Source organism: Penicillium riverlandense (genome assembly GCF_028828495.1).
Source record: "Penicillium riverlandense strain IBT 135883 chromosome Unknown utg000002l_segment0_segment0, whole genome shotgun sequence".
Classification (NCBI taxonomy): domain Eukaryota; kingdom Fungi; phylum Ascomycota; class Eurotiomycetes; order Eurotiales; family Aspergillaceae; genus Penicillium; species Penicillium riverlandense.
In genome coordinates, this window is record NW_026643195.1 from 1,426,145 (window position 1) to 1,443,483 (window position 17,339).

At 54.0% G+C, this 17,339-nt stretch overlaps 6 protein-coding genes across 6 annotated transcripts; 2 read left to right on the plus strand and 4 right to left on the minus strand.

Annotated features, from left to right (window-relative positions):
• Positions 1–12: 12 nt before the first annotated feature.
• On the minus strand, positions 13–2,792 carry N7474_002874 (snoRNA-binding rRNA-processing protein NOP14; the record flags this gene model as incomplete). Its single annotated transcript, XM_057194289.1, has 2 exons — positions 13–2,448; positions 2,505–2,792. The coding sequence occupies 2 exons, from the start codon at positions 2,790–2,792 to the stop codon at positions 13–15; spliced, it is 2,724 nt and encodes a 907-aa protein (XP_057055644.1).
• A 137-nt stretch (positions 2,793–2,929) lies between these two features.
• N7474_002875 (uncharacterized protein) lies at positions 2,930–4,088 on the plus strand (the record flags this gene model as incomplete). The annotated part of the gene is made up of 4 exons (XM_057194290.1): positions 2,930–3,092; positions 3,150–3,210; positions 3,266–3,402; positions 3,454–4,088. The coding sequence occupies 4 exons, from the start codon at positions 2,930–2,932 to the stop codon at positions 4,086–4,088; spliced, it is 996 nt and encodes a 331-aa protein (XP_057055645.1).
• Positions 4,089–4,684: 596 nt separating this feature from the next.
• Positions 4,685–7,068, minus strand: N7474_002876 (uncharacterized protein; the record flags this gene model as incomplete). The annotated part of the gene is made up of 7 exons (XM_057194291.1): positions 4,685–5,651; positions 5,701–5,822; positions 5,874–6,147; positions 6,200–6,339; positions 6,389–6,623; positions 6,679–6,752; positions 6,805–7,068. The coding sequence occupies 7 exons, from the start codon at positions 7,066–7,068 to the stop codon at positions 4,685–4,687; spliced, it is 2,076 nt and encodes a 691-aa protein (XP_057055646.1).
• A 167-nt stretch (positions 7,069–7,235) lies between these two features.
• On the plus strand, positions 7,236–9,800 carry N7474_002877 (pentatricopeptide repeat protein; the record flags this gene model as incomplete). The annotated part of the gene is made up of 1 exon (XM_057194292.1): positions 7,236–9,800. One exon carries the CDS (start codon positions 7,236–7,238, stop codon positions 9,798–9,800), a length of 2,565 nt encoding a protein of 854 aa, XP_057055647.1.
• Positions 9,801–10,271: 471 nt separating this feature from the next.
• N7474_002878 (Sec63 complex subunit SEC66) lies at positions 10,272–11,293 on the minus strand (the record flags this gene model as incomplete). The annotated part of the gene is made up of 3 exons (XM_057194293.1): positions 10,272–10,649; positions 10,740–11,050; positions 11,194–11,293. The coding sequence occupies 3 exons, from the start codon at positions 11,291–11,293 to the stop codon at positions 10,272–10,274; spliced, it is 789 nt and encodes a 262-aa protein (XP_057055648.1).
• Positions 11,294–11,737: 444 nt separating this feature from the next.
• N7474_002879 (chromatin segregase YTA7) lies at positions 11,738–16,745 on the minus strand (the record flags this gene model as incomplete). Its single annotated transcript, XM_057194294.1, has 2 exons — positions 11,738–14,673; positions 14,732–16,745. The coding sequence occupies 2 exons, from the start codon at positions 16,743–16,745 to the stop codon at positions 11,738–11,740; spliced, it is 4,950 nt and encodes a 1,649-aa protein (XP_057055649.1).
• Positions 16,746–17,339: the final 594 nt, after the last annotated feature.

The window sequence follows — 17,339 nt, forward strand, 5'->3', positions numbered from 1 at the left end:
CACAGCCCAGAATCAGCGCTTGCCCTGACGCGCCCTCTTCTGGCGCTCGTAATCGTTCGCCGCACGACCCTCCTCGTTCTGAATCTCGGCCACAAGCCGCTTGTACTTGTGCTCGTACGCTGCATCGCGCTCCTTTTTCTCGCGCAGCTTCTCGCGAGCCACAAAGCTTGCGTCCTTGCGCAGCTCGCGGAGGGCACCCTTGCGCTCGCGCTTGTACTCTGCCTTGAGGCGGTTGGCCTCTGCGCGCTCGCGGTCCGGATCGTAGTGCTTGTCCGGGTTGAAGTTCTCCTCGAACTTGGGGATGGCGGATTTGATGGCTAGGGGTTTGTGGTTGTGGAGGAAAAGAGGGCGGCGCGACTCCTTGGCGCTGGTGAGATGGGCATCTAGAGTGTCCAGCGCAGACTGAGTAGGCGCCCGGGCTGCGGCGAAAGATTTGTTCTTGAAACACTGGCGGAGGTGCTGGAGGACTGCCCGGGCTGGGGCGAAGATCTCCGTGAAGGCGGATTTTGAGGACCATAAGTCCGAGGCGGAGCTAAGGAGAGAGACGAGGGTGGTGATGAGGGAGATCTTGAGGTCTTCTGCTGCCTGGGAATCGGTGGGTGATGACACCACATCGCGGAAGCGCAGCTTGCGCGGGGTTGTCTTCTTGGATGATGTCAACAGCCGGACTGACTCTTGGGGTTTTCTTGAGGGAAAGAAGCCAAGGCTGGTGGCTGGCTCGATGGGAGACAGGTTGCAGAGAGCATTCAGGGTGAAATTGATGAACTCAGGCATGTATCGCTTCGAGACAGTTTGGTACTGAAGACATAGGCTAGCGGCGAAAGCACCGGTTGCGAAATCCGCGAGGGTGTTGGTAGAGCACTGGCCAAGGTATCGAGCAAGGACCAAATGAGCTGGTGTTACCACTGCGTGGAAGTGATCCGATGTTGGGAAGATGGTCGAGATGCCTGTAAGGATCAGAAGGTCGCCGGGGAGGAGATTGAGCGGCCGAATTGTGGACATCTCCCGAAGGCGTGCACGAAACGCCGTGGCAACGTTCACGGGATGCGTTTTGGCCAGCGAGTGGACGTGACGGAGAATATTCTCCAATATGGCGAATTGGGGTTGTTCCGTTTCGTTGCCCACGTAAGAGACATGTTCAACCAGAATTTCGGCAAACCGGCCAAGCTTCGCCTTGTTCTCGCTGTGGAGGCGAGGATGATGCAAGGCTCGAACACGCTGGATGACAGTTGGGAGATCCTGGACGGGCACGTCCTTGGTAATCTCCAGGAACTGCTCATGGCTGTTGGGACAGGGGTATGTGAAGGCCAGCTTTCCGTCAGCGGCCTGGTCCACTTTGACGGCTGTCGATGCGGCACCAGCGGTGGTATTCGATGGGAGCGTTAGGCCATTTATAAGCTCATCTTCCTGCTCATCTGCTGATTCTTCTTCCTCGGAGAGTTCTTCTTGCTCCATGTCGCTATCATCAAACTCGAGGCTGGCATCCGATCTCGTCTCAACCAAGTCATCGTCAATGATGAAGTCATCCTCGTCTTCGACGCCAAGATCGGAACGCGGTTGAAAGGAGTTCGTGGGGAGACCAAAAGCCATGGCATCGTCGAAATCTGACTCTTCGCCCTCGGACTGTGGCTTCTTCTGTTCTTCTTCTTCTTCCTCCTCTTCCTCGTCGCTTAATGGCTCACCGCGCATTCTTCGGACTCGGTCTTCTTCCAGCCGCTTTAGCCGTTCTGCTTCTTCCTCGACAATCTCCTCCGCAGTCTTCGTGCGATCCGTAGGCTGAGAACGCTTGTCAAAGGTCAACTGTTTGAGTCTTTGGTCGTATTCCTTCTCGGTGTCCTTGCTTTCTGGTTCTTGCAACAAAGCGGCGCGTTCCGGGTTCATAGCTGCTAGATCTTCCGTGACGGGCTCCGGCTTAGGCGGAGGCTTCACGCCTCTCAAAGCTTCAAACAGATCAGGAAGCTCTTGATCAAGCTTTTCTCGTAGGTCCTCGTCATCCTCTTTAGCCTGTTGCCGCTCGTGTTTGTAAAACTTGGACTTGGCAATGACTTCCTTCATGACCTCCGCCTTTGATTTTTTCCGCCCTGGCTGGTCCTCTTCCTCTTCATGGACAAAGTCCTCCATCTCTCCATCATCTTCGAGGAAGCGCTTCCGTTTCCGTGGTGAATCTTCATCGGATTCCGCATCGTTCAAGTCACCCGCATCGAAATCGTCCAGCTTCGTTCCGTCAAACGTCAGAGACTGGCCCAAGTGCGTGAGTTCAAGCTCGTCCTCCTCATCTTCAAGGTTGAACATCGACTCCTTGCGCATCTTCCGTTGGCTCTCTCGGGCAAATCGCTCGGCGGCACGCTCCTCGGGTGTCATGGTCGGGTCGTTCTCACCAAACCGGCGGTCGACAAGGCCACCGACTTTGTTACGGCTGTTCATCTCCTGCAAGAGCGTTTCGCGTCGCTGGGGAGGAGACATATTAGCTGCATATTCGCACTTGACCATAGCATTGAACCTACCCGTTCTTCACCGAGAGATTTTGTGACACCCGGTCGCACACGGGCGGCTGTCGTCGAGCCACCATCTCGGGTTGTCACATCGAATTTGCCTTGTCGGCCCGTGGCCTTGATCTCGAACGGGTTGAACCGATCTCGAATTGCCTGCAGAGCAGCGTGGCGCTGATTGCGATTCTGGGAAGCGGCACCAGACTTTGCATTCTGGCGCTTTTGCTTCTTGGATTGCTGTGGTCCGAGTACTCCATTCTCCCTCAGCGAGGACTTCAGCTGCTTCAACTGAGACGGCGGCATGGCGTGGTGGTGGAGGGAGTGGAATGCGGTAATTATTTTTTTTGGGGCTCAAAAAATAGCGGCTTCACCGCCTCGATAAAATCAATCGTTCTGCCGGACCGGAGTCTCCGCATTCACATCAACCAACAGCATCCGTCATGGCGGTCTTCTCGGGCGACGGGGTGCTCTGGCTCTGTCTGGGCATCTCGCTCTTCTTTGCCGTGCGCGGCATTACTACCGATCTTCGTCAGGTGGTCGATCTGACCGAGATCAAGCACGTCGAGACAGAAGACAAGATCATCAGTGAGGGAACCGAAGAAGGTGCGCAAGATGCAAGTAATCCATACCGAATGATGACTGACATTATCACTATACCAGCCCTCAAATTAGATACCCTCCTCAAGCTCTCCGAAAGCACAAGTCATGACCTCCGCTCTGCGTATGAGTCGACGTGTACCCTCCAAGCATAACTACCCCAACTAATGCATCTACAGAGCTCTACGCATCATCTCCGAACGGTCCACCAAAGGAGGAACGAGAGACCTGCTCCTAGAGGACCTGGCAAGCCCGAACAAACTACGAAGGGCGCGAGCACTAAATGCATTGAGCTTCCTCGTTTCCAACCGAGCATGTAAGCCGCCCGCATCCATAACTATAGAATCCCAGTCCTAACGTTGTCCAGTATCTCGAACCTCAGTATGCAGCCGACTGGGTGACCTCCCAACCTACATAGCTCTGGTAAACTGCCTCTGCAACTTCCTAAACGAACACACCGAACAAACCTCCACAACAAACTCGCCCATCCTCCCCAAAACCAGACCGATCGGCGAGAAAAAAGCGCTCAACATCCTCAATATTTTGCTACCGGAAAACATTCCCGCCGCACTAGAGGCCGGGATTATAAGCCGATGGCTTTGCAAATATCCCTTTCCATGCGCTCTGTCTGAGCCATCACGGCGACAGGATGTAGTGATTCTCATGAAGACATGGTTTCTAGACGACGGGGTGATGAGCTCGATTTTCAGCACGCTTACCTCTCACAATGACGGGATAAAGCAGCTGCGGAAACATGGATTGATGGGTAGTATGATCGAGGAGAATGATCAGGACGATGAAGATGATGAGGATGACGATGTGTGGATGGTCAATGGGGAGGATACCGCGGGTTCTACAAGGCGGGTCTCTTTGGGGCGTCGTCTGCAAGAAGGGAGCATTGAGGAGCAGGCGCTGAGACGGCGGAGAAGGGAAGCCATGGTGCTGAGTGACGGTGGACGGCCTCTTCGGGGTGATGATATTATTCAGCGCCCTCTGGATTGATTCCTTGCCCTCGCCATGGCTGTAACGAGACGAGTCTGACTTTCTTCTTTTGCTGGTGTTTACGGCGTGCCTATGATACCCCCATTTGAAAATTGAATGCTTTGTTCACTAGTAGCGCTTCCACTACATTGGATCATTGTTTTCTATGCTTAGTCCAAGTCCTACTTTGCCTATCAATCGCTCATACCGTTATGCACCTTCTTGAAGAGGTTCATGGAAAGCCGACAACCCGCGTCAGCGGTTGGCGAAAGTACTATATACCTTGGGTTGCCTTTTCATCTATAGCACAGGTATGGAGTTCGTTTTGTAAGCATTACTCTTGCCCAGCTTCCCAGAGGAATAGAGCCCTTCCAGCTGTATCATGTAATAGATGTGATGAGCGAGCAGATACCAAACGACTAGTAAAATAGCACCATCTAGTCTACGGGATTACCGGTCTGACCGAGTCGCACAGGTGTCCATCGGACGAGCAACATTTCGAGAGTCTGGAAGTTGGGTGCGTCAATTGTTTCCTCCAAAAACACAGCACGCAAACAGACACCAGGCACCTCCTCTGCATGATCCACAAAAACATGATCATAACGATATGGACTACATTACAAGCCCATCCAAGCAGATTTGGCCAGATGGTCAGCTTTCTTGCGAGTGTTCTTGACCATGCCGAAGGTCTTCAATTCCGACATGGCGCTGTAGAACAATGCCATGACCACGCGGTCATCGCACCGATCACCCTGGTCACTTTCGAAGACTGCCCGGAACGCCTGCCAGAGATCGTGAACGTTCACCAGAGCCCCGGATTCCAGGTAGAGTTGGTATAAGATGGCCGTGGCGGGCTGTTTAGCCGAGATCTTGGTTTCAGAGACATCGGACGAGGATATCAGGTAGTCGAATGGACTGGTGAGGGCGCGCTCGATGGCAAAGCGCGGTCGAGGCGCAAAGGTTTCTTTCAGTGGGTTTCGGAGATCAAACAAGAATACCTCGTGCAGGGGCAGGTCCTGCGGGTTGATCAAATTCGCGGTGAAATACCCTCGCAGCCCATCAATGAGCTCGTCAATAAGTTGAGTGTATTCGAGGTCTTGCTCGGATAATTGGGCCTGACCCTTGCTGAGGCGGACCCGTTGCTGTTCGACCGTCGTTTTAACCACGGAGCTGTTGACATTGTAGGCGCTTTGCAGTGGCCCAGAGTCGGTATTGGACTGTACCAAATTCTGGAAATCTTCAGAGATAGCACGCACCGGATTGTTGTCTGCGAAAAGCCCGATCAATGTGCGCAGCTTCTCGGAGTCGAATGTTTTCAGGGTGGCGAGCATGTCTTCAACTATTTGCGACTCACTGAGTTCTCCAGAGAGAGCACGAATCGAGAGATCGGACCTGCTGGTCTTTTTCATGCTCTGCGTGCACTGAAGACAGGCATGAAGGATGCTAACGGCTAGGAATATCCCCCTCATAGTCTCTTGGCCACGGTTGACATGGTCAGTCGCTTGCTGAAGAAGATAATCGTCGTCTTCTAATAGACGCCGTACTTGTTGGACAGAGCCATTCTCCGCCAAATCCTCACAAAGCCTAAATACCATTAGATCAAGTTATCCATAAGAATCAACAGCCTACTCACACTCGAAAGGACGCGACGTTTCTGATGGCCTGGCATAAAGGGCCAGGAGATGAGATTGTGGGAGCCGGTGCTGCCAGCAAGACCGCCAAGGGATTTGCAAAAAAATGAGACATATACGCATACTAGAAAGAAATTAGAAGGGGATATACTCATCTGTGGGGGAACATAAATACCTTCAGCATGTGACTGAAAGTCTCTGGGCTCTGAAAATAGTCGCTCGACTTTTCGAACAGGGTGGCGCTGATATTGCGGCCCAGTCTGAGCCGTGAGTCTTCTCTGAGTTGCAACATTTCATAGATTTCGTCGACGCAATTGCCTGCCTCTTGGACCTCAAAGTGCTTTCCTTGAAGAAGGGCAACACATGAGCGGGGAAGCCGGCTCTGGAATATGTCGACAGAAGTGGAAATCCCGAACACCAGGGTGAATGGTATGCGATCCAGCCAAGAGCTGATAGAAGATGAGCGCATTGGTCAACACGCGCGTTGAATGTCGAACTCACCTGAACAATGACAGTAAATCCGTCAATAAGCTTGGATCAAAAGCTTCGCTATCTCGGAAAGCTAGTACCAATTTCTTGGTCCCTTTCCTTTGAACATAGTCGTAGAGCAGGTCTAGGTCGTAACCGAGAAGCCTGGGGCCCTGTGGCTAAGTTAGCCTTAGATTGTTCAGGTGTGTAAAGAGTACACACATCTCTATCGGTAAGGAATTTCTGGTAGCCGCCATTGCCCTCAGTATTTGTGACCGCCGCGCGAATGATGTTCTTCAGCGTTGTTTTCAAATTCGGCGCATCGCCTGACTCCAACACCACCACACCACCGTCGCCAGAGGATGTCAATTGATCATTGAGCCGTGAGAGCAGTCTGGTGAGGGAAGAAACATTGGAGCCGACGGTGACGAGCGCGGTAGGGATACAGCCATTGCACCTGGAAACACAGTCAGATCGCAGCTTGGGACTATTCGCAAAGAGTAGCAACGTACGTCTCCGGGGACATCGTTTGAACGAAGGACAGCACATCCGTCAAAACTCCGGCGTCGACTTCGTGCAGGATTTCCTAGTAAACATGAGCGTTGGACCTCGGTTTGCCCACCAGTATCTCCACTAACCTGGATGGACGTTTCCTGCTCCGACCATAGCTTCTTGTACGTATCGTATCGCAATTGAACACATTCGGCGGGTTCCTCCCCATTCAGCAATGGCACAAAGCAGTGCGAGTCGGAGTGGGCGTGGTCGGTGGGCGCGACTTTGCGGCGCTTCGAGGGTCGCTCTCCCTGGTAGATGTACACGCCCTGGGCTAGGTTAGTCTTCACACGCCACCCCAACAAAGTTAACACGAACTTGATTTTGGGACTTGTCCCTGGTTTCTGCATCCATGATGGCTGGTCGAAGCAAGCAACAAACAAGGGAAACAAACCAACGGAAGGACGGAGTTCACTGCGGGCGCTAAACCCAAACAAGCCAGATACTTTTCACCTCCGAAGTGCTGGTCCGCAACTTCTCTTCTACACCTACACCCGACCACGGCGCCCCTGCCTTCATGCTTCGCCAGGCGTTTCATGGCGCTCGGTGGTATGTGGCTCATGGCCGCCCGTCGGTTCGAGCCTTTTCCGCCATTACTCCGCGCCGTCTCGACTATGGCGGACCAAACGACAAAGTGACATTCTACGAACAGGATGCGCCGGGCAGAAAGAAGCGAAGGAAGATCGATCCCGAGGCTGAGGACAACGAAGAGCGCAAGGAAGTCGAGGATGAGCTTGCGAGGCTCCGCGACGAGCTGAAGGTCTTGGAGGAGGGCCCGTTCAGCCCCAACAGTCCCTTCATCAAAAGCTTGCCCGAGGCGGATCGCAAAATCGCCCTGGAAGCTCTAGAAAAATATGAAAGGGAACAGGGTGAGCAGGGGCCACAGCCATCTCTAGATGAGGTCTTCGACGAGGAACTCGACGAGATGCTGAAGGAGGAGTTTGAGGGTCTTGCACTGGAGCAAGAAAACCCACAAAAGGCCGCCAAAAGAAGCCGACAATTGTCCAGAAGATCAACTGAAACCGGGCTGGCCGAAGACGAGTCTCACCCATACACTAAAAGATTTCACGACTGCGTGATCAATTTCAAGACGAACAGCGAGGACGAGCGGACCAGACACGAGCTATGGAGATGGTACCGGCGATGCAAGCAGGTTATCCCCGAATTTCTGGAATCAATGCCGCAAGAGACTCGACAAATAATGTGGCAATCGCAAAACACGGCAGACTTGACGAGCAATACACGATCAACACATCTGCAGACCTTGATTGAAGACGCCAAGTCTGTCAATAAACCCTTCCCGACGCCCCAGATTCTCACCTATATTACTGCTTTGCATGATGGCGGATCGACCAGTAAGGCATTGGAGCAATGGGAGGCATATCAAGCCGAACTGTCACAAAGCAAGGAGGACCTAGAACCATACTGGATGCTTGGAGTGCGACTCTTTGCAGCTGCGAACAATCCCCAACGAGCTCAGGATATTGCTTTGGCTTTTCTCGCGAACGATCGATCCCGTCAACCGCGGGTCCTCATTCCTGTTATCACCGCGTGGGGGAGATTGCCTGGGGAAGAAGCAGAGGTCAAGGCATGGGCCTTATACCTCCAGCTGAAAACCTTCTTGGGATCAGACATGGGCATGGAGGATTACGATCAGATCAGCATTGGTTTCCTCACGGCCGGCCGTTTGGATACAGCAGTTGCCGTCTTCAAAGATATGATGGTAACGGGACAGGACCCGGCAAAGGACTCTACAGCTCTATACAAGGCCGCTCTCGGCCTGGCAGGCAATCTCCATGCATCGAGCATCAATGAAGAGGCCGTAAATAAAGTCTCGCTCTCCGCACTGACAGTGTTGCCGCGACGGTTCCAGAACCGATTTTTTTACGCGAGCTGGATGAAAAAGCTCATCGGAATGGGTGAAGTTGACTCAGCTGCGCTAGTCATCGAGCTGATGTATGAGCGAGGTGTTAAGCCGGACAGCAAGCATCTTAATGGAGTCATCGCTGGGTGGCTCCGCGACGGCAGCGCTGGCGCGCGGGACAAGGCCGAGCGGCTTGGCTGGTCCATGATTCAGCGTCGAATCGACGCCGCATGGAAGAAATTCCAGCCGACCAAAGTCATACCTCAACTTGGCTTCAACCAAGACACGGTCGATCCTGCCCGCATACCGAAATTCATGAAGCGCGAGGTTCCTCAAGCCAGCATCGAAACATTTTCCATTCTCCTTCTGCATTACACGCGCCGAGGCGACGACGGCATGATCAAATACCTAGTCAAGAGCCTTGGAGATGCCCAGCTCCAGCCCAATTCCTACTTCATGAATCACCTCCTGTACGCGGACCTGCGAAAACAAGACATCAAAGCCCTCTGGACGAAATTCCAGGCGATGTCTCAAACAGTGCGCCCAGATCTGGAAACATATGCCTGCCTCTGGGACTGCGCCAAAATCCAATACGACCATGGCCGCACTGCCTATGACTCTGCGTTCCCGTCTGCACGGCAGCTGTTCGCAGACATGACACGTTGGTACGCGCAGCTATCGCCACGCAGCCGCAAGACCGCCCAGTCCGAGTTCTCCAAAGGTCTATATGACCAAATCGTCCGCAGTTTCTGTTTGTCGAAGGATGTCTCCGGGACGCTAGTCGCACTCCACGCCATGCGAGCAGTCTTCGGCTTCGCCCCGGACGACGCAACCGCTCGCTTAATCGTTCTACAAGTTGCACGCCTGGCCGGTGTCCCCGCCGGCACGCCCAAACGCCGCCTCCGCCGGCTATCGAGCACCCCGCGCAACAAAGAAAACATCGCGCAGGTGAACCAGCTCCTTGAGATCCTGGGCGACCGCAAAGCCGCGGCCTTGCAAGTGCAAGGTCTAAGCCTGGACCAGCTGGACCCGCAAGAGAGACAGCAGTACCAGCTCGAAATCATGGCCAGTCTCCTGCGAATTGTGCTCAGCCGCAGCGACGGGCTAGACCCAGCGGGCGTCGAAGAGAAGCTTGCCAACACCGCGGCGGAGATGCATGTTGGGGGTCTGGATCTTGGGCCGCCTATGGGCGTTGACGACAGTCAGTTACTACTGTAGCCTGGCTTGTTTCTGTGTTATTTTGTTTCTTGCAGGCATCGCCGGCACATGGATTCTGAGCATTTGGGGAAATGGCCATTTCGGATCTGGTCTCGGGAAGCATTGGCTGGCGTTTTTCTTATGGCCTTGTGTATCCCTTGGTATTGGGATGCAGTGTATATTAGTATCTCTGTGTATAGATAGGACCAAGAGTCCCCGATGAGGTCAATATAAACATTCTCCTCTTCTACATGGAGCCTCTCGTAACTTTGGGACATGCATTATGGTAGAAGAGAAAGTCAAGAGTTGTTAGGTATACAAGTGCAGAATGCAGCCCATGAATCATAAGAGATGAATCCCATCACCCAGCAGAAGAGTGAAAAAAGCCCAATCCCAGCCCCTAATCAGGAACAATGCAAATCTGAAGGATGGAAACAAAATCTAGGCATTCCCAAAGAAATAAAAAAAAATCTAAGAAATAATAGAAGCGCTTTATTTCTTCCCCTTGCCCTTCTTTTTCTTCCCACCGCCACCACCACCGCTGCCACCAGGAGTATTACCCGCCGCCGAGGACGGATCAGCCTCAACGAGGACTGCGTCGTCATCACTAGTCTGTACCGAAGTGGCAGCCGGTTTCGCGGGAGCAGCTGCAGCTGCAGAAGCAGCCGCCGGAGCAGACGAAGAGGAATCACCGTCAAGCTCCTTCATGAATCCCTCCTTGATACTAGCCTTCTTCTTCTCCCACCACTCGCGCTCCTCGGCCAGTTTCCCTTGGTGCTCATCCAGACGACGTCGGTAGACATCGTTGTTCATCATTTCATTAGCCGATTGGAAGATAGTTTGGCCCCAGTTGGGAGCGTACGCATTCGCCTATTTATTGCAATATTAGCATACGCCGTCTCTCAAATCAATTTCACAAACCCTTCCACAAGGTAAAAAGAAATAGAGACTGGTACTAACCTCAGAAACAACATCGCGCACCTCTTCCTCCATCTCCTTTTCGGCGCGCTGAAAGCGCTGCCACAGGTCATCGCCCACACTGCCGCGCTGGAGGAGCATGGAAAGGGCTTGTTTCTGGGATCTCAGGGTCATGACACGCTTGATGTCTTCTGTTGCGCGGCGGAGGAGTGCGGCCTTGAGGACAGATTCCGGGACGGAGGGGGCTTTCTTTTCCTTGGCGGAGGTGGAGGGTGGCTCGAGGTGGAGGAGGGAGAAGTAGATGTCGCGTTGGAGGTGCGCTGGGAACCACGCTTCCAGGGAGGCTGCTTTTGCTGTTCGTGGGAGGTGAGGTCAGTTGGTGTTCTTTCGGGAGGGATGAGGACGGTGCTTGGTGGTTGGGGTTGGGAGTTCCTTGTCATGGTTGTGCAGTTGCACGCGCAATGAAACTGGAAAAGGAGGAGAGGAGGGTACGTACTGGCCTTGCGCTTGCGGTATAGCGAGGCGAATGTCGCGAGTGAGCCGATTAGGACGCCGAGGTAGGCGAACGGCACGGCCAGACTGAGCCAGTCGACCATTGTGATGGGTGTTGTGGACTGCAAGGGAGGAAGAGGCGTTGGGGAGAATGCGCTCCGAAATGAAGTGTGGGTGTTGTTATTTATTCAAAGAGCAATCATCTGGTCGAGAAGGTAAGGTGCAAGGAACAAGTTAAGGCCAGGTGGAAGGGTGGGTCTGGCGTCACATGTCCTCCCGTAGTATAAGGGCAGCCCTACCCACAGAACATAACCAGAGTAGTGCAGAGTACACTTTATTGCCCTTATTTAGTGCCATCTGTTAAAAAAATCAAATGGTCTGCTGCAGGTACAATAAGACGAAAAGAACAAGCGCTGGGACGCGAAACAAAAACATCATGCACCGATCCATCCTGCCCGATACCCATCCATCTGCCAACACTTGTACTATCAACTAACGCGCCAGGGGAATATGGAGACATATAGACATTGACAGGGAAGAAAAACTGATTACACCTGGGACCTCGCGTTCCACAACTGTTCCTTCGTCTTCTGGCTGATGGGCCCGATCTCCTGCAACGACTGGATATCCTCCAGAACAGCATTAAAGGTCTCCGTGATACCCGTCGCGACGAGAGTGCGGTTCCATTCACCGCGCATGCGCCAGACATAGTCCATCAGGTTGGTGTTGATCTGCTCCAGCTGCTCCACGGAGCAGCCACTGGTGCGCTGGGTGAGTTGCTCGTGCAGACTCTCGACATACGAAGGGTCAATGATCAGCTTAGGTGACGGCTCGTCATTGAGCAAGGATTGCAGGTCGCCGGGGCCATTGCTTCCAGGCTTAGATGGGGCATCGAACAGTGGAGGCTGCGGCTTGGGTTGTGACTGGCTTCCGTTCAGCACGCTGTTCTCCGAGTGTGCGGCATCTAGACGGGGCGGCGAGAATTGGCTGCTGCCACCTTGCTGCGTATCTGGGAGGTGCTCCTCCTGGGACACACGGTCTGGGTACAGTGACAAATCTGGGCCATCGTGCCTCATGTCCTGTCCAGTATTGAGGCTTTGAGTGTGGTGCTGGTTTGACGAGTGCGCCGACGATTTCTTGTCCGAAGTCGTTTGGGTAGTTGACGCTTCGTTGGTGTAGTCCGCTGGCTGAGAGCCGGGAGCCATTGGAGTGATGGGGCTGTCCTGGGGGAGACTGGAGAGACCAGATTCGCGCCGGACCTGCTGAGAAGGCGCTGTGTACGAATATGGCGGTTTTGGCTGTGCAGACGGCCCAAAGGAGCTGGTCTGTGTCTCTTTGCTGCCCGAATGGCCCTCGGAATTGGCCATGAACACATCGCCGTCTTCATCTTCGCGAGAGCCATTGCTGAGACCGCCATGTGGGGCGGTATCGTTCAGATCTGAGCCACCACCTTGGTGATACCCGTTGGCGAAGCTCACGTTCGACTTTCGCGTAGGAGTTACTGGGCGCGCGCCGTCCCTGGAGAACCATTCACCCAAATGGACCGGGCCAGATGACGGTGCCGACTCTGTGTTTCCGTGGGGGACGTTGCCCGTTCCGAAATGAGACGTCGCCTCGCGTTCCTCAGCCTCGGCAGCCCGCCTCGCGCGCTCTGCCGCTTCCTTCTCGCGGGCCAATTCCCGAGTGTAGACATTCTCACACTCGGCAACAAGAGCCGGCTCGGTCTGTTCAATGGTAGATATATCGACCTCGACATTGGAAAGAAGCTCGTTTGCTCTCAGCAACCGTTCTTGGTCGTGGAACTGACGAGCATCCTTGGCGATGCGTTTGATGTCGGCCAAGAAATCAGTCGGGCGTTTGTAGTACCCGTTGGAAAGGCGTTTCTCCATAGTCACGATCTCCATGTTGTAGAAGAACTTGTCGGTTGCAACTTCACGAAGACCGGGTACGCCGTGTTTATCGTACGCTTTCTCGAACGGCCGATGGATTGCTTGCTCTTCGGGAGGCAGGTCACTGGTCACAATATTCGGATCCTCCTCTTCCCACAGGTATCGAATCTGAGACTCCTCAATGACACCAGATCGGAAGCGCTTGTACTTCTTAATCTGATCCATGATGGGCTGGATGCGGATCTTCAACAGGTTCAAAGTTTGACGGTCCTTCTTTTTCTGAGCCTTCATCTGCTCCTTGGTAAGCGGCGTCTCGGGCTTTGGCGGTGGTGGCGGTGCGACCTCCAACTCCTCCAGTTTTCGCTTCTTGCGGTTCTCGGGGTCGGGGAAGTCGGCTGGTGGTGTCTTGACGTATTCGATGATGGTGTTGAAGAACTCATGACGCGCAGCATTGTCAGGGGCATCGAGATCGTAGACGTTCTTCTTCGAGAATCCAAACAAGTTCTTTAGCGGGCCAGGCAGGGTCTTCAATAGACTTTGTTGCATCTGGTCAGTGGCCGGTCTCTCGTCATCTACCAACAAGTCGTCGGCTGTCACTTCTAGGACACCCAGGAGCAGAACAGGATCGGTGGGCGGCACCGATCGTAGAAGACCCATGAATGTTGAGATCACAGCCGGACCCACAGTCTCGTACCATATTTGAATGTTCGGGATGTAGATCACACTAGGCTTGTGTCTCTTCACCTCCGCAAAGAGTTGGATGACGGTTGCTTCAGGTGAGCGGGTCGAGTCGCTGAGGAGAGTGGGAAGGTCAAATGCCTGTACATGGAGACCCTCGAAATGATTCAGAAGGGCAGCCGCAAGGTACTGCTGGCCCATTCCCTGAGCACCGCGAAGAAGCATCCGAGGCCGGAAAACGCGCGATCGTTCGAATTCCGACATGATCTGTTCGCGTTTGAACCCACGTGCATCCTCAGGCTCTTCAAACTGAGCTTCTTCCAGAGCAGTGAGCCGTTTCTTCTGTGGCAGAATCTCTGACAGCAATGCCTCGATGTCGAGTAATGGCCGGCGCAGCAGAGGCTCGACGTTCTTCGGCAGCGCGGATGCGCCGGACGCAGTAGAGCGCTCCGAGGAGGGGACCATCTTCTTGATTGCAATCATGAAATCCTTAGGGGTCACGTCGATCATCTTCGGATCAATCACGAGCTTCTTGTCGGATTTGTAGATTTGAGGGTACTTCCTCTGGACCGCATTGAGGGCGGCCTCAGTACAAAGGGCCCGCAAATCTGCACCACCATAGCCCTTGCTCATTTCCGCAAGTTCGTCTTTGATGTTTCCTGGAAGGGGCGGGTCCCAGCCTTTGGTGTGGATGTCAAGAATAGCACGACGACCCTCAACATTGGGTAGCGGGAAGTAGAATTCACGGTCAAAGCGGCCGGGTCGGCGAAGGGCCGGGTCAACAGAGTCCGGCCGATTAGTAGCACCGATGACAATCACTTGACCACGACCGTCCATGCCGTCCATCAGCGCGAGGAGGGTCGAAACAATCGAGGCATGGATTTGTTCCTGCTTACTTGACCGCACAGGAGCCAACCCTAGAACGAGCATGTTAGTGTTTAATGATAGGATGAATCAAGACTAGTTTTTGCTTACCATCGATCTCGTCGAAGAAAATGATGCTAGGCTGTGTTTTGCGAGCCTCTTCAAACAGGAGACGAAGCTGTCGCTCAGCTTCACCGACCCATTTGCTCAATGCATCTGCTCCCTTGCGCATGTAAAAGGTCACCTTGCGGCCTTCGGAGCTGACGCTGTTCGCCAGAGCGCGAGCCAGAAGCGTCTTTCCCGTGCCGGGCGGTCCATGGAACAACACACCACGCGGGGGAACAATGTGGAACCGTTGGAAGATTTCCGGGTACAAGAGAGGGAGGGAAACCATCTCCTTTAGTTGATCGATGTGTCCCTGCAGGCCTCCAACATTGTCAAAGTTGACATTCATGTCCACACCCAAGGGATCAGCATCGGCCAAGGTCTGCTTGTCCTTCATCTTGCCCAAGTTTGCTGGGGTACCAGAGGCACCTTGACCGGCATCAGCGGAGTGGCCTTGAGGAGCAATACCACCGCCAGAAGCCAGGCCAGGAGGGCCTTTGGGATGCGACACAGGTTCATCATCGCTGCTGTCACTGTCGGCACCTCCGGCGGCAGCAGGTGCACCGGGAGGGCCAAGAATTGCGGAAGAACCAGCACCACCAAAGGGGCCGTACGTCGGGAATAGAGTGCGCTGCCAGCTAGAGCCACCTCCACCGCGACCACGTCGAGAGGGAGATTCGTTTACTTCGTTCTCAGCCTCCTCGATGGGGAATAGAAGGTCCGGACGAATGAGGCGGTAATCAACATCCTTGCGGTTGCGACGAGGCTTCTCGTGAATAATTTCCGGCAGGCGACGACGTCGACGACCACCCCGCAGATCCTCCAGCTCCTCAGCCAACTCGAGTGCTTCTGGGAGTTCGGAAGCTCCACGAGATCGAGACCCTCGCTTACGTAGACCAGCACGCCGACCGGTGGAGCTGTCCTCCTCTTCTTCGGCATGACTTTTGCGAGGCGAGCCTTGGGATAGGCCAGGTTCTGACACCACATCTTCGTCCTCTTCCTCTTCTTCATCTGGTTCGAAGTCGCTCTCCTCAGTCTTCGACTTGCGCTGCGATGCGGGCTTCTTTCGGCCGGACCGGCGCACCTGTGCGTTGTCTTCTTCCTCGGCCGACTGCTTTGATCGCCGCCGCAACCGCCGTCGCTTTACCGGATCTTCGTCCTCGTCATCGTCCTCCTCTTCGGCTTCATTGGGTTTGGCTTCCACCGTATCAGATTCGGGAACGGCACCCTCGTCGTCGGCCATCACAGCGTCAGCTTTTTGTCCTTCAGCCTCGGGGTCACTCTCCATGATCTCTGGCTGAGAGCCCTCAACAACGATTTGCTCCACAACCTCCTCTTCATGATCGACTTTGTCTTCTTCGTACACTTCATCGACGGGAAGTTGTTTGACCGCTCGATTACTCCTGGATCCGCGCCGTGGTGCAGTCTCAGGGCTTCGCGTACCACGCCGAACAGTCTCCGCGTGGTTGCCAGAATTGGTCAGAGCATACATCTCTTCCGAGGGTCCTCGACGCTGACGGGTGATCCGTTTATTGTCAAAAGCCTCCGGTGGAACTTTCAGAGAAACCACTTTGCTCTTTTTCTGCGGGGGAGAGGCAACGGCATCCTCCTCGTCTTCGTCTTCGTCTTCGACTTCGACTTCATCTTCGTCCTCGTCCTTCACCTCATCCTCGTCATCAGAAGAAGGTTCCGCGTACATCAGCTGCTTCTGGGTTGTTTGACGACGCTTGCTGCCTCTGGCATTTCGTTCGATATTCGGGTCATCTGAATCTTCTTCCAATTCATCGAAAGAACTATCCCCGCCTAAATCGTCGTCATCCGAAAGGAGATCGTCATCGCTTGAGCCTCGACGTTGCCGTTTCTTCGAGCGCTTAGCTTTCTTCGATGTCGACCGTGACTTTGCGCGTCCCGTGGAGCGAGGTTGGCGATCATCGTAATCTTCGTCATCCGAGTCGGTTTTGTTTACGATCTCCTCAATCTCCTCGATCTCCGCGAGGGAGCGCTTTTTGGAAAAGCCCATGATGGCGGTCTTCTAACGGGGTCACTGTCAGCGGCGAAGGATATCAGCAAATCAAGAAACGGAACGGATGCCGATCACAGAGCAATAATTTGTCTCCAAGACTCGACAATACCAAGCAATAAACGCATGGGGAACATACATGCACCGATTGATGATCTGATATCGCTTAGCGATAGAATGGACCGGTTGCGCCGAGCCTCGGGTCTCCGTGCACCGCGATAACAATCCACCCGCTGCAAAGGGAACGACAAGTCGCCGATCAATGAATCAAAGTCAGGATGGTGAGTTCAAATGGGTTGAGGATGCGAAAGAGTCGAGGCCGACAGATGGACGGATGGGGGGGCCGACGCGTGAGAAAACAAAGTTTCGAACAGTGAACCGCATGCAACCATAAACAATGCTAGACACTGAAGACGACAGACACAAGAGCCGACTGCATGTCCGATGGAATCGAGGATCCAGCAGGCAGCAGGTCGAGAGAGCGTGGAGGGAGTCGGTACGTCGTCGGACAGTAGCGTGATGGGCCAAGGGCGGAAGTGACTCGCGCGATTTGTCCTGCGCACGAGCCACTCCAGGCACCAGATTTGCCGGTGT